Source organism: Ornithorhynchus anatinus, chromosome 5, assembly GCF_004115215.2.
Source record: "Ornithorhynchus anatinus isolate Pmale09 chromosome 5, mOrnAna1.pri.v4, whole genome shotgun sequence".
In the NCBI taxonomy this organism is placed as follows: Eukaryota; Metazoa; Chordata; class Mammalia; order Monotremata; family Ornithorhynchidae; genus Ornithorhynchus; species Ornithorhynchus anatinus.
The window spans coordinates 22,211,566-22,232,272 of record NC_041732.1 but is presented as its reverse complement, the minus strand read 5'-3'; the positions used below and the strand labels follow the sequence as shown (position 1 = coordinate 22,232,272).

General features: G+C 52.5%; 1 protein-coding gene across 1 annotated transcript; it reads left to right on the top strand.

Moving 5' to 3' along the window:
- The first annotated feature begins 4,503 nt into the window (after positions 1-4,503).
- Positions 4,504-20,176, top strand: PLIN1 (perilipin 1). Its single transcript, XM_029064692.2, has 9 exons — positions 4,504-4,653; positions 5,699-5,757; positions 10,830-11,028; positions 13,753-13,835; positions 14,034-14,295; positions 15,440-15,618; positions 16,663-16,851; positions 16,986-17,210; positions 18,582-20,176. The coding sequence occupies exons 2-9, from the start codon at positions 5,713-5,715 to the stop codon at positions 18,984-18,986; spliced, it is 1,587 nt and encodes a 528-aa protein (XP_028920525.1). The 5' UTR covers positions 4,504-4,653; positions 5,699-5,712; the 3' UTR covers positions 18,987-20,176.
- Positions 20,177-20,707: the final 531 nt, after the last annotated feature.

Here is a 20,707-nt window from a genome sequence, read left to right as displayed (position 1 = left end):
GAGGCTCCCCTCTGAATTAGCCTGAGCCTGGGAGTGAAATGCAGAAAAGAGACGTTGGGGACTGCCCGGCCCATAACTGCCCACTAGCCATTCTGAGCCAAAACACTAGATTTAGGAAGGAATCTCTGGCTTCTGGGGGGCTTTTGAGGGAAATGGAAAAATCAAGATGAAAATGATGGCATTTTAAAAAAATTAAATATTTTTAGCTCTAGGTCGCAATATCGACTAATTCTGGCTAATAAATTGCTGGACCAGTTGAATCTGTGTGTCTGAGTCGGGTAGAGGAATTCTTCACATTTACCTCAATTCTTTAGAGTTTTCATTTCAGCCAATCAAACGGTGGCATTTGGGCACCTACTGAGTCCTCGGCTCTGCCCCCAAGACTTTGGAGAGTGAAGCAGTAGCAGGAGACCAGTTCCGCTCCCTGAAGGAGCTTACAGTCTAATGGAGGAGAAAACAATGATCTATACAGATAGTGAAAGCCAGAGGAAGAACACAGATAAAGCAAGAAGCAGTACCCACACATGAGGATGAGATAGCAGAATAAATAACACGAATGCACAAATAAATTTCGGTAAATACCTATGTACCTAGTGCTGAGGAGAGGATTTAAGTACATGAAGGGGCTAAGTGCAACTGATTACCAAACCCTAAGAACAGTGCTCTGAACACTGTAAACACTCAAAACATACCACTGTTTGATTGATTGACTGTGAATTCATTGGGAAAGGCTTCCTAGAGATGGAAGGGTTTTAGGAGGACTTTAAAGATGGGGAGAGCTGGGGGTCTGGTGGATCTTTGGGGAAGGAGCTCCAGGCTGGGGCATCAGCATGCATGGGGGTCCAAGGAAAAAGGAGTGTTGAGAGCACGGTACGGTTAGGTGAGCTTGTGGAGACCCGAGTGAGAGCTAAGGCATAGTGAATGAAGAGAACTGTGAAAATTGTTCCTGACTGATTTCCCCCCAAATCTCCCAACTTTGCTCAGAAAAGAGAAAGCTCTCGATGACCAAATACATCCCATAGATCAACAAGCAATGGGGCAATCCATTCTTGGGAGGCTCTAGAAATGAAAAAAGTTCCCAGTTTATATGCAACAGAGAACTGGCTAGCGACAGGTCTGCCCTTCAACCTACAAACTGGAGGAGTGACTCAGCTCCTGTCTCTCCTCTAGAGAGGGGAACATTTTCGGGGCCTTTCACCTCTGATCATTGACCTACATTGTGCTTGGTGAGACAGAAGCAGAGGGACCAGCCCAGTAGAGCTTTTAGATTTTAGGGGAATTGAAGAAACAGCTTCCCAAAGACCCAGGCCTACCCCATACCCCATGACTCTGGGGCAGGATGGGAGGGGACTTGGAGAGAAGTGGGGAGGAGATGGATGAGGGAAGGGCATTTTCTGAAACTACTTCTGCCCGTTCACTGGTTCAGTAGGCAGAGATTTGCAGGGGTCACTACTTGTATAACCACATGCACAGCTGCTGTGAGCGTTTGGATCCCAAACTGGGTGGGCAAGGTTACCCTACTCATCAGCTTTCTCTGCCCCCCTCTGCCTTGGTACTGCCCACTGGGTTTCATCTTGAACCTAGACCATAGCCTGTGACAAATCCCGGGGGTGTGTTAATCCCAGAAGCCACATGGCCTAGTGGATAGAGCAGGGGCCTGGAAATCAAAAGGATCTGGGTTCGAATCCTGCCTCTGCCACGTCTGCTGTGTGACCTTGGGGAAGTTACTTTACTTCTCTGTTTCTCAATTACCTCATCTGAAAAATGGGGATTAAGACTGTGAGCTCTATGTAGGACAGGGACTGTGTCTAATGTGATTAACTTGTGTCCAGTGCTTAGTACAGTGTCTGGCACATAGTAAGTGCTTAACAAATACCATTAAGAAAAATACCATTAGAAAAACTCTTCTCTGGGGCCTGAGGAGTTTAATGGTCTCCCTCTAGCCCCCAGCTAATCCTTCCACTCTGGCAACATTACAATATTCCCTGCTCTTCGGATCCGGGCCTGCCCCCTACTTAATGGAATTTGGGTGGTGGTGACAATAACAAAAGGCATGTAAAATGCTGTAAGACACACACCCCTACAAAGAACAATTGCTATTTGCCCCCTCCACCATCCCAGCTTGCCCTATGCCCTGGTCTGTGTGGAAGGGCATGGAGATGTAGCAACTAAAGCGGTGCTCTCTACCCACACATTCTGCCCTGTCGCCATCCCTCCCCACCAGGAACATGAGACAAATTGCCACATTTCTCCCAGGAGCAAGAAAAGTCCATTTATTTCATTCCTCTGCTTCACACTTTGGGTGAGGAATGTTTATTTACTAACTGAAAAGTTCTTGTCTTCCCATCATCCCTGGGGCAGGGAGCTGGGCTTTGGCCAGTCCTTCTGCTCCCTTTCTCAGGGTCCTGGCAACCATCATTAATGTGTTGAGGAGGGGCTTCAGGCCGGACCCTAATAATAATAATTTGTAATTATGGTGTTTGTTAAATGCTTACTAGGTGCCAAGCACTGTTTGAAGCACTGGAGTCCTGTTCTAAGCGCTGGACCCTGGGCCATGGGCCCTATTCAGAGGGCTCTTGACTGTCCAGACCCTCCTGCAGAGCCTTTGTTGGGACAATCCCTCCTCCGGCGTGTGGGGACAAGAAGATCCAGTTAACGGCTCCACTGAGTACCACGCTGCTGTCCTACATTCTCGGCTAGGCTTTTGGCTTGCTGTCAGCACCAGCTCGGCATTGTGCTGAATGCCTACTGAGTTTGGAACATTTGGGGAACGTGCAAAAGCAGGAAAGGACCCTTTCCTCATCATGGAGCAATTTGCCACTTTCCTGGTCCTGGACCGGTTTACAGTCTAGTATGTGAACTGGTGAACTGTGGCTCACTAAGTGACTCGACTGAACGTCAAAGGGCATGGGAGAGAGCTGAGCTCAGAACGCTGAATGGAATCAGTGAATGAATCAATCAATGATATCTATTATTAATAATAATAATAATAATAATGGCATTTGTTAAGTGCATACATATGCCAGGCACCGTATTAAGCGTTAGGGAGGATACAATGTAATCAGGTTGGACATAGTCCCTGTCCCACATGGTCTCACATTCTTGATCCCCATTTTACAGATGAGGTAACAGGCTCAGAAAAGTGAGGTGACTTGCCCAAGGTCACGTAGCAGACACGTGGCAGAGCCGGGATTAGAACCCACATCCCCTGACTCACAGGCCCATGCTCTTTCTTCTATTGAATGCTTTATAATAATGTTGGTATTTGTTAAGTGCTTACTATGTGCAGAGCACTGTTCTAAATGCTGGGGTAGATACAGGGTGATCAGGTTGTCCCCGTGGGGCTCACGGTTTTAATCCCCATTTTACAGATGAGGTAACTGAGGCACAGAGAAGTTGAGTGACTTGCCCATAGTCACACAGTGGACAAGTGGCAGAGCCGGGATTCAAACCCATGATTTCTGACTTCCACGCCCGGGCTCTTTCCACTGAGCCATGCTGCTTCTCCTAATTCTCCTTTACTGAGTACTTATTATCCTTAGAGAGAGCACTGGACTAATCACTTGGGTTACTACAATTCAACAGAATTAACAGACATGTTCCCTACCCATTACAAGTTTATCATCTTTTCTGCTGCAGCTTGCCCCAGTTAAGGCCCAGGTATTTCAGGTCAGTGAAGACACCATGGGGAAACTCCATCTCTGAGAAGCAGCGTGGCTCAGTAGGAAGAGTCCGGGCTTGAGAGTCAGAGCTCATGGGTTCGAATCCCGGCTCTGCGGCTTATCAGCTGTGTGACTGTGGGCAAGTCATTTCACTTCTCTGTGCCTCAGTTCCCTCATCTGTAAAATGGGGATTAACTGTGAGCCTCATGTGACACAACCTGATTACCCTGTATCCCCCCCCCAGTGCTTAGAACAGTGCTCTGCACATAGTAAGCACTTAACAAATACCAACATTATTATCTCTGGAGATCCTTAATCAGTCAATCAGTGTAGAGAGCACTGAACTAAGCACTTGGGAGAGTACAATAGAATAGAGTTGGAAGACACATTCCCTGCCCACAATGAGCTTACAGTCTAGAAGGGGGAGACGAACATTAATACAAATAAATAAATTACAGATATGCATGTAAATGCTGTGAGGCTGGGGAGGGGTGAATAAAGAGTACAAATCCAAAAGCAAGGGTGACGCAAAAAGGAATGGGAGAAGGTACCCTTAAGAAATAAGATATTTTTAAGGAAAGAATAATTTCGGGACCAGGGGGCTTCTGAGGTCCCTTCCAACTTCAGAATTCTGTGATTCACTGATTCATCTCCCCCCGCCCACGCCCCTTTATTCCTGGGAGGCAAAATGAACCACCCAGCGTGCCATCCAATCAGCCAGGCCAAAGCCTGATGGCCCCCAAAGGGACCCTGCACAGATTGCCATGGGAACCAGCTGCCAAACCTCTCCCATCCCGTCTCCCCTCCCTGGCTGGGAAGGTGGAGTCTAGCTAGCAGGATCGTGCCAGGCACTGTTGCCCTCGCCCAGAGCTACTGGAGAGCTCACGGCCCGAGGCGACTCTCTCCGCCCTGGGAAGCCTGCTGGAGCTTGGCCGTCTGGGGACTGGGCAGCTGGTATTTAGGAGAACTGTCTCAGCCACCCGCAGCTGGGGTAACCCCTGTATCTCCTCCCTTGCTGTTTCCAAGCGTTTGAGGGGAGTTGGGGAGGGAGAGGGCTGTTCCTGGGATCTTCGGCTGGGCAGAGAGGGGGGAATGGTTGAGAGGGTGGGTTAAAAGACTCCAGATTACAGAAGATGAACCTTCCAAGGAATCCCTCACTCCTTGCCTTCACTCAGTCATGGCCCAGGTCCCATTCAGACCTGGTTCTTTAGACTTGGTACCGGTTTCTTTTTTTGGCTGGCTGAGGAGAGGGAGAGAAGGTAGGGGTGGGGGGCTTTGAACTTCACCCTCATGATGGAAGAGGGATCCAGGGCTAGATGAAGCCTTACCTCCAAAAGGCCTTCCCCGACTAAGCCCCACTTTTCCTCAGCTGCCCCTCCCTTTGCTCTTCCCTCCCGCCGCCACCGCAAGGCACTTATGTATATATGTATATATCTATAATTCTACTGATGCCTGTTTACTTGTTTTGCTGCGTATATATCTATAATTCTTTTTATTTATATTAATTCCTGTTTACTTGTTTTGATGTCTGTCTCCCCCCTTCTAGATTGTTAGCCCAGTGTGGGCAGGGATTTTCTCTCTTTATTACTGAATTGCACTTTCCAAGCGCTTAGTACAGTGCTCCGCATACAGAAAGCGCTCACATAAATTTGATTGAGTGCATTACATCCTGTGGTGCCCCTCCCCCTTCTCTCTCCCTCATTCCCAAACCTTCTAGAGCCAAACCCTGAGATCTTCACCCCTGTGTGAATTTCCCTGCACTTTCTCTCCCTCTTTTCAATGCCTTGTGGATGCCCGGGAGACACTGAGTTGAGGGAAAATCCCAGTCCTCCCTACGGGGTGAGGTGTGGCTCCTACGCTTTAGACGAGGAGGGTGCTGGCTACCATCCCAAGCCGGGACCCAAGTCCTGGGGTCCTAGGGCTACCATCCGGCCAGCACCAAGGCAAGAGCCCTCACCACGGACCCCAAAGAAAGGAAGGGGGATTCCGAGCCCAGCTGGGCTCATCCGATGGGGTCGGGGACTTCTGTGTTGCAGGCTGACGAGCCGGGATGGCGGCCAACAAGAATCTGCCCGCAACAGATGGAAACAGTCCAGTGAGTATGATGCATGTCTGCAAGAACAGGGAGAGGAAAGGTTGCGGGAGAGATTTAGGCTAAGGGAAGAAATCCGGGAAAATCTATGGATCTCTAGCCTTGGTTGAGTTGTTCACCCTTTTCTTACCTCGCATCTTCCCTCCCGGGAATGCTGAAAGGGCTATGGAATGATGTTGGTAATGGATCAAGGGTGGGAGGGTGATGGGGTGATGGGAAGAGTGCTCCTTGAGGAAGGTGGAGAAGCAACATAGCTAAGAGGAAAGAGCATGGGCCCAGAAGGGTGAAGACCCTGGGGTTTAATCCCATCTCTACCACTTGTCCACTGTGTGATCCTGGGCAAGTCACTTATTTATCTGTGCCTGTTCCTCAGTTACCTCATCTATAAAATGGGGATTAATACTGTGAGCCTCATGTGGGACATGAACTTTGTCCAACCTGATTAGCTTGAATCTAGCGCTTAGTTCAGTGTCTGGCACATAGTGAGCACTGAACAGTAGTACTGTACAGGCTGTAGTAGTAGTTACAAAGTGTTTAACAAATACCATTAAAACAATAGGAACTAGTGGGTGATTATTAATATCATTGTGATTCCTCCTCAGTGCTCACACTAGCACACTATAGTTTATATTTCCACAGCCCTTTTCTAGTATAATCCCAAAGGGATTGCTTTAGACCAACAGGGCTAATAATCAAAAAAATTGTGGCATTTGTCAAAGATGACTATGTGCCAGGCACTGTGCTAACCACTGGGGTAGTTAGAAGATAATCAGGTCTGACCGTGTCTCTGTCCCTCATGAGGCTCCCAGTCGAAGAGGGAGGGAGACTAGGTATTTATCCTCCATTTTACAGGTGAGGAGACTAAGGCCCAGAGAAGTTAAGTGACTTGCTTAAGGTCACACAACTGGCGAGTGCTAAGAATACACTTCCAACTTATTTTAATTAATTAATTAGGGTATTTGTTAAGTGCTAACTGTGTGCTGTTCTAGTGCTGAGGTAGATATAAGATTATAAGGTTAGACACAGTCCCTGTCCCACATAGGGCTCACAGTCTAGGTAGGAGGGAATAGGATTTAATCCCCATTTTATAGATGAGGAAACTGAGGCACAGAGAAGTTAAATTCATTCATTCATTCAATTGTATTTATTGAGCTCTTACTGTGTGCAGAGCAGTGTACTAAGCCCTTGGAAAGTACAATTCGGCAACAGATGGAGACAATCCCTACCCAGCAACAGGCTCACAGTCTAGAAGGGGGAGACAGGCAACAAAACAAGTAGACAGGCAGCAGTAGCATCAAAATGGATAAATAGAACTATAGATATACACATCATTAATAAAAGGAATAGAACAAAAAATATGTACAAGCATACACAAGTGCTGTGGGGCACGGAAGGGGGCAGAGCAGAGGAAGGGAGTAGAGGTGATGGGGAGAGGAGGAGCAGAGGGAAAGGGGGGTTCAGTCTGGGAAGGCCTCCTGGAGGAGATGGGCTCTCAGTAGGGCTTTGAAGTGGGGAAGAGAGCTAGTTTGGCAGATGTGAGGAGGAAGGGCATTCCAGGCCAGAGGTAGGACATGGGCCAGGGGTCAATGGCGGGACAGGCAAGAACGGGGCACAGTGAGGAGGTTAGTGGAAAAGGAGTGGAGTGTGTGGGCTGGGCTGTAGAAGGAGAGAAGGGAGGTGAGGTAGGAGGGGGAAAGGTGATGGAGAGCTTTGAAGCCAAGAGTGAGGAGCTTTTGTTTCATGCGAAGGTTGATGGGCAACCACTAGAGGTTTTTGAGGAGGGGGTTGACATGCCCAGAGCGTTTCTGTAGAAAGATAATCTGGGCAGCAGAGTGAAGTATAGATTGAAGCGGAGAGACAGGAGGTTGGGAGATCAGAAAGGAGGCTGATGCAGTAATCCAGTCGGGATATGATGAGAAATTGTACCAACAAGGTAGTGGTTTGGATGGAGAGGAAAGGGCGGATGTTGTGAAGGTGAGACCTGCAGGTCTTGGTGACAGATTGGATGTGTGGGGTGAATGAGAGAGCAGAGTCAAGGATGACACCAAGGTTGCAGGCTTGTGAGACGGGAAGGATGGTAGTGCTGTCCCCAGTGAAGGGAAAGTCAGGGAGGGGACAGGGTTTGGGAGGGAAGACAAGGAGCTCAGTCTTGAACATATTGAGTTTTAGGTGGTAGGCGGACATACAGGTGGGGATGTCCTGAAGGCAAGAGGAGATACGAGCCTGGAGGGAGGGAGAGAGAACGGGGAGGAGATGTAGATTTGGGTGCCATCTGCGTAAAGATGATAATTGAAGCCTTGGGAGCGAATGAGTTCACCGAGGGAGTGAGTGTAGATGGAGAACAGAAGGGGACCAAGAACTGAGTCTTGAGGAGAACCTACAGTTAGGAACTGGGAGGGGGAGGAGGAGCCCACGAAGGAGACTGAGAATGAATGGCCAGAGAGATGAGGAGAACCAGGAGAGGACGGAGTCCGTGAAGCCGAAGTTGGTTAACGTATTGAGGAGAAGGGGATGGTTGACAGTGTCAAAGGCAGCTGAGAGGTCGAGAAGGATTAAGATAGAATGGGAGTCATTGGATTTGGCAAGAAGGAAGTCATTGGTGACCTTTGAGAGGGCAGTTTCGGTGGAGTGGAGGGGACGGAAGCCAGATTGAAGGGGGTCCAGGAGGGAGTTGGAGTTGAGGAATTCGAGGCAGTGAGTGAAGACGACCTGCTTTAGGAGTTTGGAAAGGAAGACCTGAGGAGGGAGTTAAATGTCCAGAACAGCTGATGAGGCTGATGGGCGTGGGTGTCATTAAGGGAAGAAAAATAGTTTTGCTTGGCAAAGGAGAGGGCAGAGTTAAGGCAGGAAAGGACAAATTTAAAGTGAACAAGGTTGTCCTGATGTTTAGACTTTCGCCAGCAGCGTTCAGCAGCTCGAGCATAAGAGCGAAGGAGGCGGACAGTGGCAGTGATCCAGGGCTGTGGGTTAGTGGTGTGAGAGTGATGAAGGGATAGGGGAGCGAGTGAGTTGAGTTTAGTAGAGAGGGTGGTCGAGAACATCAATCTGGTCATCAAGAGTGAGAAGAGTGGATAGGGAGGCAAGGTTGGGTGTGATGTGCTGAGAGAGACAGATGGGATTGAGAGAGCGGAGGTCTCTGTGGGGGTATAATACAGATTTACAGGGGGAGGAGTGTAAGAGAGGAGGCAGGTGAGAAAGTTATGGTCAAAGAGAGGGATTTCAGAGTTGATGAGGTGGAGATAGTGCAGCAGTAAGAGATGATGAGATGGAGGGTATGACCAAGTTGACAAGTGGGTGAGGTGGGGTGGAGCAGGAGGTTGGTGGAGACAAGGAATGATGGTGGGCAACAGAGGAGTCACCAGGTACATCCATGTGGATGTTGAAGTCTCCGAGGATCAGAGTGGGCATGGAAAAAGAGAGAAGGAAAGTAAGAAAGGGGTCAAAATGGTCCAGGTCACACTACAGACAAGTGGTAGAGCCAGTATTAGAACCCATGTACTTCGGCTCCCAGGCCTGTGCTCTTTCCACGGTGGCATACTGCTTGTGGACAGAGAATATTTCTGTTTATTGTTATATTGTACTCTCCCAAGCGCTCAGTATGGTGCTTTGCACAAAGTAAGTGCTCAATAAATATGATTGAATGAATGAAACAATGAATACTTCTCAAGGGACAAAAGACAAACGAAAAAGCCACACCAGGAGACACTGAACTGTCAACTCCTGGAGGTGACAGTCCAGGAGGGGAAGGAAAGAGCCTGCAGTGATAGTGCTCTGCTCCCGACTGTATTCCCAGGGTGCCCTGACAATTCCCTACCATTCTGAAGTCTAGAGTCTGGGTCCCCTGAGCCCTTGTTCTGAGCCCTGGGAGCGCTCCCATCTAGGGAAAAACTCAGGTCAGGGGCCAGATGCTTGGGAGTCAGATGGACCTGGGTTCTAAACCTGTCTCCGCCACGTCTCTGCTGTGTGGCCTTGGTCAAGTCACTTCTCTGGGACTCAGTTACCTCATCTGTCCAATGGGGATTAAGAGTGTGAGCCCCATGTGGGGCAGGGACTGTGTCCAACCTGATTAACTAATATTTACTTCAGTGCTTAGAACAGTACTTTGCACATAGTAAGCACTTAACAAGTACCATTATCATTATTATAATTATCTGGTACATATGGATTCATAAATGTGTACCCATATGAACAGTAGAGCTCAATTTTTCCACTACACACTCTTCCCAGTAGGTAGGGCTCACATGGTGTAAGCAAGGGGTAGTTGGCCTGTGTTTCCTGGCAAGACACAGTTTAATTATCTTTCGAGACATAGAAACAAGGCACCCCATTTTGGGAGCCCACAAAGCTATGGAATGAGTGTTCCCAGGGCCCAAAGCACTGTCCTAGGCACTGGGATGTTTAATAACCGTGAGCCTCCAGAAATCTGTGATCGAGGGCCTCCAATAGGCTGGGGAACCCAGGGGTGCCCTCTCTGGGTGGAGGGAGAAGTCAGAGGGGACCCCAACTTCCCTAGACTCGTCAGTTGGGAAGTGGGGAAGGAGTGGAGGAGGGGACAGGGATCAATCAGTCAATCTATAGCATTTATTGAGAGCTTACTGTGTGCAGGGCTCTGTGCTAAGTGCTTGGGAGAGGACGAGTAGATTAGACACGATCTCTGCCCTCAAGGTAAAGTGGGAGAAAGTCTGTGGGGCGTGGGATAACCAAAGTCCATCTCAACTTCCCTTGGGAAGCCAGGGTCCACCCCCACCTCTCTGGACAATGGAGGTGGAGATGGACCAATAATTAATCACCACCATCATCATCAACATCGATGGCATTTATTGATCCCTTACTCTATGCAGAGTACTATGCTAAACCCTTGGGAGAGTACATTATAACAGAGTTGGTAGACCCAAACCTACCAGCTGCAAATACTACAGTTCCTGGGTCCCTCAAGAGCCAGTGACCCCTTCTCTCACCACGCCGGGGACCCTCAGCCTATGCCAAACCGGAGAGGTGGGCAGCCCGGTTGGCATCTCCCAAGTTTCTCCAGGGCCAGGGCCGCTCCGAACTCTTTCTCTCTTGGCCGGGACCAGGACAACGTGCTCCAGAGGGTCTTCCAGCTGCCCGTGGTGAGCGGTACCTGTGAGTGTTTCCAGAAGACCTACACCAGCACCAAAGAGGCTCACCCCCTTGTGGCATCGGTGTGCAACGCCTATGAGAAAGGCATGCAGGGCGCCAGCAACCTGGCCGCATGGGGCATGGAGCCTGTAGTGCGCAAGTTGGAGCCTCAGTGTAAGTCTGGGGGCCAATGGGGGGTTGGCGCATGACTGTCTCATTCATGCCCCTAACCTCCAAGGGGCTTTAGCCCTAGGTGGGTGGCACCAAGGGGAATCCCAGGGCTCTGTCCTCTGGAGGAGAAGGAGCAGTTGAGCCACAGGCACGAAAGTCCCTGCCATGGCTCACCCACGAGAACAAGAGCCCATGACTGGGGCCAACTGGGTGCAGAGGCCAGAAGCCAGCTTCCACCCTCCAACCCCCAACTCCACAGGGACACCTGCCAACCGACAGGTTTTTTTTTTAAGGTATCTGTAAAGTGCTTACTATGTACCTGGCACTGTTCTAAGTGCTAGGGTAGATGAAGGCTAATCAGGTTGGACGCAGTCCATGCCCCACATGGGGCCCACAGTCTTAATCCCCATTTTACCGATGAAGTAACTGAGGCACACAGAAAGGAAGTGACTCCCCCAAGGTCACACGGCAGACAAGTGGCAGAACTGCAATTAGAACCCGGGACTTTCTGACCAGGCTGGTGTTCTCTCCACTAGGCCTCGCTGCAGTTCTGGGGTCTCTAGAGTGGAGGTCAAGGAAAATCTACATCGTTGTTTACCTCATACCCACCCCAGGTTGCTGGAGGGTCAGGACGACGGGGGGGTAATTTGGAATGGCAGGTGATGACCCTTAAAAATATGGAGTACTCCTTGGAGGACTGCCTCTTTCCAAATACCAAGATGCCAGGGGACAGGCCAGCTAAAGCCTAGTAGATGGCCACCCTAGAGAGAGTGTCCTGGGTCCCAAGGGGCTCTTCCAAGGACTGACAGAGCCGGTTGGTGCAATACCCAGTAGACTCCAGTGCCTGGGTCCCTCAAGAGCCAGTGGCCCCTTCTCTCACCACCCTGGGGGGACACAGCCTAGGCCAAACAGGAGAGGTGGACAGTCCGGTTGGCATCTCTCAGGTTTCTCCAGCCCCTGGGCTGCTCCTAACTCTTCCTCTGTTGGCCAGGAGCAGGGCAAAGTGCTCCAGAGGATCAGGCTCAGAAAGCAGTGGATCCAGGAGCTCAGTTTGGTGGAAAGGGGAGGAAACAATTTAAGGATGGAATTAAGTATACTTCCCCTGCTTTCACCACTCCCCCAAGTCTCAGCCCCTATGCCCCAACCAGAAGAGTGAGAAGCAGCATTGCCTTGTGGACAGATCGTGAGCCTGGAAGTCAGAGGATCTGTGTTCTACTCCTGGCTCCACTATTTGCTGTGTGAACTTGGGCAAGTCACTTCACTTCTCTGTGCCACACTTCCTCATCTACTGTAAACTCGCTGTGGGCAGGAAACTTGTCTTCTTATTGTTATACTGTACTCTCCCAAGCGGTTAGTACAGTGCCTGGCACCTAGTAAGCATTTAACAAGTACCATTTTTTAAAAAAACCCCAAAACAGCCATTCCACACCCCAGTGACTCTTTCTTATCCCCACCATGGCTCCAGACCAGAGAGGACCAAGTGATGAAGTAGGATGTCTCTTGATTGGGTGCCCCCTGGGCCAGGGGGGCTTCTCAAGTACAGACCCCAGAGGCTCAGGGGACTACTAAGGCTGCCTATGTCCTAGAATATTCCTTGACTCTGGACTTCCAATGCCCAGCTTCAAGCCGTTGATCCTCCCAGGCAGAGGACTCCAGCCTTGTTGTGTGAATTGAAGCAGTGTGGCCTAGTGGATAAAGTACAGGCTTTGGGAGCCAGAGGATTTGGGTTCTAATCCCAGCTCTGCCACAAACCTGTTGTGTGACCTTGAGCAAGTCACTTTACTTCTCTGTACCTAAATTTCCTCACCTGCAAAATGGAGATGCAATACCTGTTCTCCCTCTTAGACTGTAAGATCCGTTTTTTTTTATTGTGGAGTTTGTTAAACACCTACTATGGGAAGCACCGTGGCTCAGTGGAAAGAGCCTGGGCTTCGGAGTCAGAGGTCATGGGTTCGACTCCCGGCTCTGCCACTTGTCAGCTGTGTGACTATGGGCAAGTCACTTCACTTCTCTGTGCCTCAGTTACCTCATCTGTAAAATGGGGATTAACTGTGAGCCTCACGTGGGGCAACCTGATGACCTTGTATCTACCCCAGCGCTTAGAACAGTGCTCTGCACGTAGTAAGCGCTTAACAAACACCAACATTATTACTATGTGCCAGGTACTGTTCTAAGCACTGGGGTAGATATAAGATAATCAATTTGGACACAGGATTCATGTCCCACATGGAGCTCACAATCTTAATCCCCATTTTACAAATGGGGGTAACTGAGGCCCGGAGAAGTCAAGTGATTTGCCCAAGGTCACCCAGCAGGCAAGTGGTAGAGCTGGGATTAGAACCCAGGTCCTTCTGACTCTCAGGCTCAGGCTCTATCCACTAAGCCACCCTGCTTCTCTCTCTACGTGGGATAGGGACTGGATCGGGCTTGATTAGCTTGTATCTACCCCAGCTCTGCGGAAGAAGACAGTGGTAAACTACTTCCATATTTTTACCAAGAAAACTCAGTGGATACACATGGCAGAATGAGGCGAAAGTAGGACGTTCTAGCAAAAGTGGGTCCAGGGAGTTATTGTGAATCGGAAACGATTCAACAGCAATTGACCGACCCACCCCAGCCCTTTGAACACTACCTGATGCATAGTAAGAGCTTAACAAGAATAATTAAAAAAAAAAGAACCCTTTGGGTCCTGGATATTGGACCCCCAACGCCATCTTGGTGCTTCAGTCACTGCAGCCAATGAGCTGGCGTGTCGGGGACTGGACCACCTGGAAGAAAAGATCCCAGCTCTCCAGTACCCTCCGGACAAGGTAAGCTCCTCCCTTTTCTTACACCTGCCCCTTGGCCAATCGGACCCCTCCGTCCCCTTGCCCCGTTGGACCCGTTGGGTGCCCAAGGGCCTGTCTCTGCTCCATGAAACTGGAACTCAGCAGTGGAGAGGTTCTGAGCCCTAAAGGGGGATTCTCTCTCCGGCCGCCTACCCCCCCGCCCACCTACTCTGCTTCCAGCTGGCCTCAGAACTGAAGGACACCATCTCCACCCGCCTCCGCAGTGCCAGGAACAGCATCAGCGTGCCCCTGGCCAGCACGTCAGATAAAGTCCTGGGCGCCGCCCTCACTGGCTGCGAACTCGCCTGGGGCGCGGCAAGGGACACGGCCGAGTTCGCCTCCAGCACCCGCGTCGGCCGGCTGGCGTCCTGTGGTGTTGACTTGGCCCTGGACAACATCGAGAAGCTGGTGGACTTGGTCATGCCTCCCGAGGACAAGCCGGGTACTTTCCCACCTGCCGTCCTGGAGCCGAAGGGCCAATGCCGGGCACGGGGTGGGGGGCAAGTGGGTTCTGGTGCTGGGGCTTCCCGGGTCATAGAAATCACTGGGCGACTCTGGGTTTGGGGGCAAGTTTGCAGCCAGATGCCTACGCGTGTCATCCGGATTCACTGTGCCTCAAAGTGCTCACTCAGCTCTCTCCCTCCTACTTGGCTTCACTTCTCTCCCACTATACCTCAGCTTATAGGCTTGGCTCTTCTCAAACCAATCTTCTCGTTGGGCCTCGCTCTCCTCTCTGGCACTGTGAACCTCTTTTTTTTTTTTTTGGAGTGGTACTTGTTAAGCACTTATTGTGTGCCAAGCACTATACTGAGCTGGGGGTTAGATACAAGATAAACGGGTTGGACATATTGTCCTATATGGGACTCACAGTATAAGCTTCATCTCAAAGGTCTTCTAAAATGGCATCTCCTCGAAGAGGCCTTCCCTGATTAATCTCCCATCACCCTGTTCCTACTGTTATTTCAGCACCTCTGCAGCACCTATATGGGAGTACACTAGGATACTCATACCCTAAGGACTTGGGGTGCCCGCCCCCAGTAACAATCATATGTAGCATGAGAAGCAGCATGGCTTAGTGGAGAGAACATGGGCCTGGGAGTCAGAAGGACCTGAGTTCTAATCCCGGTTCTGCCACATTTCTGCTGTGTGACCTTGACAAGTCACTTAACTTCTCTGGGACTCAGTAACCGCATCTCTAAATGGGGATTAAAAGTGTGAGCCCTATGTGGTATAGGGCCTATGTCCAACCTGATTAATTTATATCTACCCCAGAGCTTAGAACAGTGCTTGGCACATAGTAGGCGGTTAACAAGTACCATAATTATTATTATCATTACCATATCTTTAAAGTTCCTTGCTTCCTCTTTCCTGCGATTTATTTTAGTGTCTCACGGCTAGGCTGTGTGCTCCTTCAAGCTCCTTCAAGGCAGGGATTGAGTCTACAAACTATATTGTACTCTCCCAAGTGCTTAGTAAAGTGTTCAACACAAAGTAAGTGCTCTTTACACACTACTGATCACCTACTGAGTGATGTCCTTCTTCCCTGTGGATTTTCTCTCTGCCCTCCTGTCCATCTCCATGTCCAGCAACAGTGCTGGGGCACCCCAGTCCCCCCCACCCTCAGGCCCCCAGGCAGAAACCCGGCTTCGTGCGCAGGATTGGGACCCTCGCCGGCACCGTCTCCCAGCGCGCCTACCGCACGACGGCCTGGACCCTGCGGCGAGGACACGCATTGGCACTGTGGATCCCTGGGGTGGCCCCACTGGTGAGTGCTCACTCGTTCAACTTCAAGGGGAGGGGGCCCGCTGGGAGAGGCAAGCACCACCCCTGATGCCCAGGCTCCGCTTCTGGGCACCCCAACCCAGAGGTAAAAGAATAGCCGGAGCCCTACTCTTGGCTTCTGTCTTTGCTGCTGGATGTCCAAGCAGCAGGGTCAGGAGGTGGGGGAATGAGAGAAGAGTCAAGGGATGGGCCTGGTTATTCCTCTCTGCTGGCAGGCCCCGTACCTCTGCCCTGCCCATGCCCTGTGTACCACCCACTGAGGATCTGGTCCTCATCACCATTGGCACCCCCTGTCCATGCTGCCGGTCACTGAGATCCAGTTTGGGGGAATACCCTAGTAGCATGTGGTCTGTGTTTAAGTTCCTGTTGGTGATCCACAGGCCTCAGAAGTGGAGGGGGCCACTGGAATCTGTCATTTTTTATTCCTCAGGGCACTGTGGGCACCCACAGCCTCTCTGGTGAAGCCCCGCTGGGTCCCAAGTCTGTAGGGAGCTCTGGGGAGTTTCATGGCCCACACCAGCTGGGCTGTGTAGCCCAATCACTTGCCGTCCCACACCGAGCCTCTGGTTCCCTGATTGGTTTCTTTCAGTACTCCCTTAGTGGATAGGATACCTGCTTCTGTAGTTCTGCCCACCCTAGGGTTCTGGCTTTACACTGCTGTGGGTGTCCACTGGATGGCTCCATGCTCATCCGTGCAGGGACCTGCTGGAAGCCCAGGGACTCTGGGGGCTCTGAGGGTCTGGGACAGGGTCATCCTGGGTGGGTTTGCTCTGGAGCAGGGCTGGCCTGGGGTGGGCTGCCTTGGGCCAGAGTCCATCTTGAGGCAGGACCCATCCTGGGGCAGGGTCTGCCTTGGGGCAGAGTTGTCCTGGAGCCACCCCCAAGGTCCCAGGATGTCCCAGGGTCCACACTGGGGAACTGTTGCCCTGGGACATCCCCAAGTAGGGTCTGCCCTGGGCCGGTACCTGTGTGGTGTAGGGATGCTCAGGGCCACCAACCCATCCCACTGTGGCCTGGCCTCTCTCAGAGCAACATGGCCCAGTGGGGGGCATCAACTGCTCTCCACGTGGTGACCGGGGGCCAGGGCCCTTCCAAAGCCTGGCGGAAGAGCTGGGCCCAGGAGGGGGAAGTGGATGAGGAGGAGGAGGAGGAAGAGGAGGAGGAGGAAGAAGAGGAGCCTGAAGTGAAGAAGGAAGAAGAGAGCAAACTAAATGAGGTGAGGGGTGTGTGAGGGGTGGTCCCCACAGCTCTGCCTGGAGCCCTTGAGGGAGGCAGGTTGATTCAGGAGGGCCTGGGGTCCGGAGTGGCTGGCAGGGTGATGGACCGGGCCCCATGTGGTTCTCGCCCCAGCCGGCATCTGCCGCGGGCTCCAGGGGTCTCCTGGACAGCCTGGCCCACAGCCTGCAGTCTGCCTACCTGACCACAGTGTCCGTCGTCAAGTGGGTGCCCCACACCGCCTGGGACATCGCAGGAGGGCTTCTGCACCTGACCCCTCGCAGGGCGGTCTCCGGGGCCAAGGAGCGGGCCAAGTCGTTCTCGGATGCCCTGGTGGGGACCGTGGTGCACTATGTGCCGGTGAGTTCCCGCTGGGGCCACGGGGCCACGAGCAAGGGGAGGGTGAGGTGGGGAGGGGGTCTAGAGGCTGTTGGACAGAGGGCAGGGTCCCCGGCTACTGAGGGGATAGACGAAGGGCACCCCGACTCTGTCTCCCAGGGATGCCAAGGCTGAAGCTGGGGTTTGGAGAGGGAAGCTCGAGGGACAGGGACCTGGTAGAGCCTGGGATGGGGCAGGGGCTCCCTGGGATGGTGGACATCTGGCCAAAGGCACTGTGGATCTGGAGCTGAGTCCTCAGTCATGTCTGTCTGTGGGGACGTGGTGGGTGGAGGGCAGGGAGGGGCTTTGCTCAAGGGACCAGTTTCTTCCTACTCATAAGGGACCCAATTTCCCACATCGGGCACTGGGGAAGGGGATGTGGGAGCTAGGGACCTGGTTTTTCACAGACTCGCCCTTTCCTCCCCTTTGGGTCCTCCACTTTCCAACACCCTCCAGTCACTCCTGGTCCAATCTGCTTTTCTTGCATCAACTCCAGTGCTCAGTACAGTGCTTGGCACATAGTAAGCGCTTGCCAGGCACCATTATTATCATCGTCGTGACTATCCTGCCCTATTTGTCCCAGAACTTTGTTCTCTGCTCCTCCATTCTGTTCACTGCCCTCCCCCAGCCCTGATCCTCTGCAAGGCCTTGCCCTTTCCCTCCCTACTCCCTCCGGACCTTGCCAGCTTCTTTTTCGACCAGCAGCTATTTTGGCTTAGGGGCCTGGAGAGAGCACCCAGGGGACCCTGACCTCACATTATTCTTTCCTTGTCCGGTGGGGCTGGTGGGGTCGGATCTCCCCTTCCTTGCCAGATGACACCCTGGCAGTTCTTTCCAGGACTGGGGCTGTGCCTAGCCACAGGGCCAAGTCTGGGGAAAGAAAGTGCCCCGACTGCTCTCCCTCCCCACCTGACATGGCTCAGTGCGGAATTCCTCCCCTCCATGGAGGAGATTGATTCAGTAGGCCAATGTCTTCCACCGCCCGGGACTCAGCCAACCCGGCCTAGGGGTATGACCAGTTCCATATACCACTGGGCATGAGCCAAGCTGAGGATCCCGGGCCCTTGTGAGCTGGTGCTAAGAAAGGTGCTAGGAGGACCGGGGGCACCGTCCTTGGCATTCTGTCCTGGGCCCCTTTGTTTCCCAAGCAAACTTGGCTTGGGAAAGTATTGCTGGCCAGTAAAAAGTGGAGAGGACCTGGCCTTGGCTCTCTTCTCACCTCTACCCGCCCCCCAGGCAAGACCTTGGCAGGGTCATTCTCAAGGATGGGTCCGGGTGGAGTCCTTCCCCTGGGGGAAACGTGCTGACACGTGGTCCTCAGCCACCCACCGTCCTCGCCCTCCGGGGTCTCAGCTCCCCAGATTATCCCTGATGGAGCCAGAGAGTGAGTTCATGGATGACCCACCCCCCGCCGCTGAAGGGCCGGAGGAGAGCCAGCCGGCCCCCCAGCCAGAGTCCCCAAGCAAGTGGCAGCCCCGCGGGAACTGGAGGAGCCCCCGCAGCTCGGCAGCCCTCTCCTTCCTGGGCCTAGAGGACAAGCTCTTCACCCAACCCCGGGCAGCGGCTGCGGCAGAATCGCGGGCCCCTCTGTCCCGGAGCCCCGGCTTCGAGCCGGAGACCCCCGCCACCCGCAGGTCCATCTTTTCCTCTTATCGGGAGAAGCCCACCCGCCGGGTCAGCGACGGCTTTTTCCGACCCAGCACCATGGAGCCCATCTACGGCCGCAGCCATTACAGCTCGCTCTACAAGAAGAACTGAGCCGGTCCCAGGCCCACAGCCAAGGTCCCGGAGACCCGCCAGTCTGTGAGAGAGCCTGATCCTAGCCCTGGGACCGCTCTGGGCCCAACCCACCCATCGTTCAGCCAGACACCCCCCGCTCCAAGCCCTCCATAAGGGCCACCCTACTCTGACAGAAATGTCCATTTCCGCCTCAGTGCTCATAAAATAATGTACAGTAACCTCACTATTACTGCTCCCAACCCTTCGATCCCACTCCCAACCCTCCTTTCCCTCAGCCTGTCTAGCCACATCGGGAGGCAGGGTAATGGACAAATGACCTCCAAAAGTCTCTTCCCACCCTGCAAAATTGGGAAGGTGGGGGCTGGGAGGAGGAGGGGGGGGACCTCTGCTCAGAAGGACTTCCCAAAGTCCTCATAGATACCCGCTGACACCCCCAACCTTCACCCCTTTGGGGCATCTCTGACTCCCATGCTTTAAAACCTCCACTGCTGGCCCCAGCCATCTCTTCTCAAAAGCTCCAGTCCTGTGTAAGTGCCTTGGAGGAGACGGAGTCAGATCCTGATCTCCCCTGGCAGTCTGACTAGTACCACTTAGGGCCTCCGTGCATTGGGTTTGTCAATATCTGTTTAGTTTCAGAACAGAGAGACAGGAGCAGAAGCGAGTGGCAGAGAGGATGGGCGAGGGAGAGGGGGATTGGGGGAAGGAAGGAGGAAAGGAGCGGCAGGAAGGACGGATGGCTGGCTGTGAGAGGCAGGACTTTAGGATATTTGGGATACCGCACCCCCCAGCCCATGCCCTCTCTGGGAGGAGATTTTCCAAGGGCAAATAGATTTGCAATGTAAAAAAAATGTTGGTGACCCTGGCCCCAACCCCAGGGACCCCGCTGGATATACAACCATGAGGTTCCATGGATTGAACCTTTCCCAATCTCCTCATGGGACCATACCTCAGGGCCTGGAAATCGATGCCTAACCCCATGCCCCAGCCCTCCATACCCTTCCTCCTCTTCCTTAACTGCCAATAGCCTCCTCAGTCTCGCCCCTCTTAGCCAGACCAAACTCCATCTTTCTGGGGTTGGGGGCAGGCCTCCTTCCCCACTCCTGACCTGGGAAATGGGGCGAGGCTGACACCCGTCAGGAGGGAAACTCCTCCCACCATCCTGTGCTCCCACCTTGTTCACTGCAACAATAAACCCTCCTACTGACCCAGCTGTGGGTCTATTTCTTCCAGAGGGATGGAGAGGGGACAGAAAGGGGATAGAGCTTGGGGGAACCGGGGGTGGGGGGCAGAGGGGAGGGAGGTTTGAGAGGCAGAGGCTGGGTGGGAGAGTCGACAGGTCAGAAAGACTTGATTTAGACCTCCAGCCACTCTGGGAAGATTTCGGGTCTTTCCAGAGAGCAGGGGTGGGCGAGGCTGGGGTGGTTCAGGGGTGAGGGGAACAAGGACTTGATCGCCACAGATGGAAGCCTCAGGGTCACCAGCCCCTGTGGTTCCTTCCCGGGGTGTGGAACCAGCCCACTTCACTGAGATCCTATCCCAAGCAACCACTCAGCTGAATCTCCACCTTCTCTTTACTCAGCGTGGAAGCACTGTGGCCTAGGGGAAATAGCACGGGCCTGGAAGTCAGAGGACCTGGGTTCTAATTCCGGCTCTACCACACACCTGTTATGTGAATTTGGGCAAGTCACTTCGCTTCCTCTGGGTCTCAGTTACCTCACCCGCAAAATAGGGATTCAATG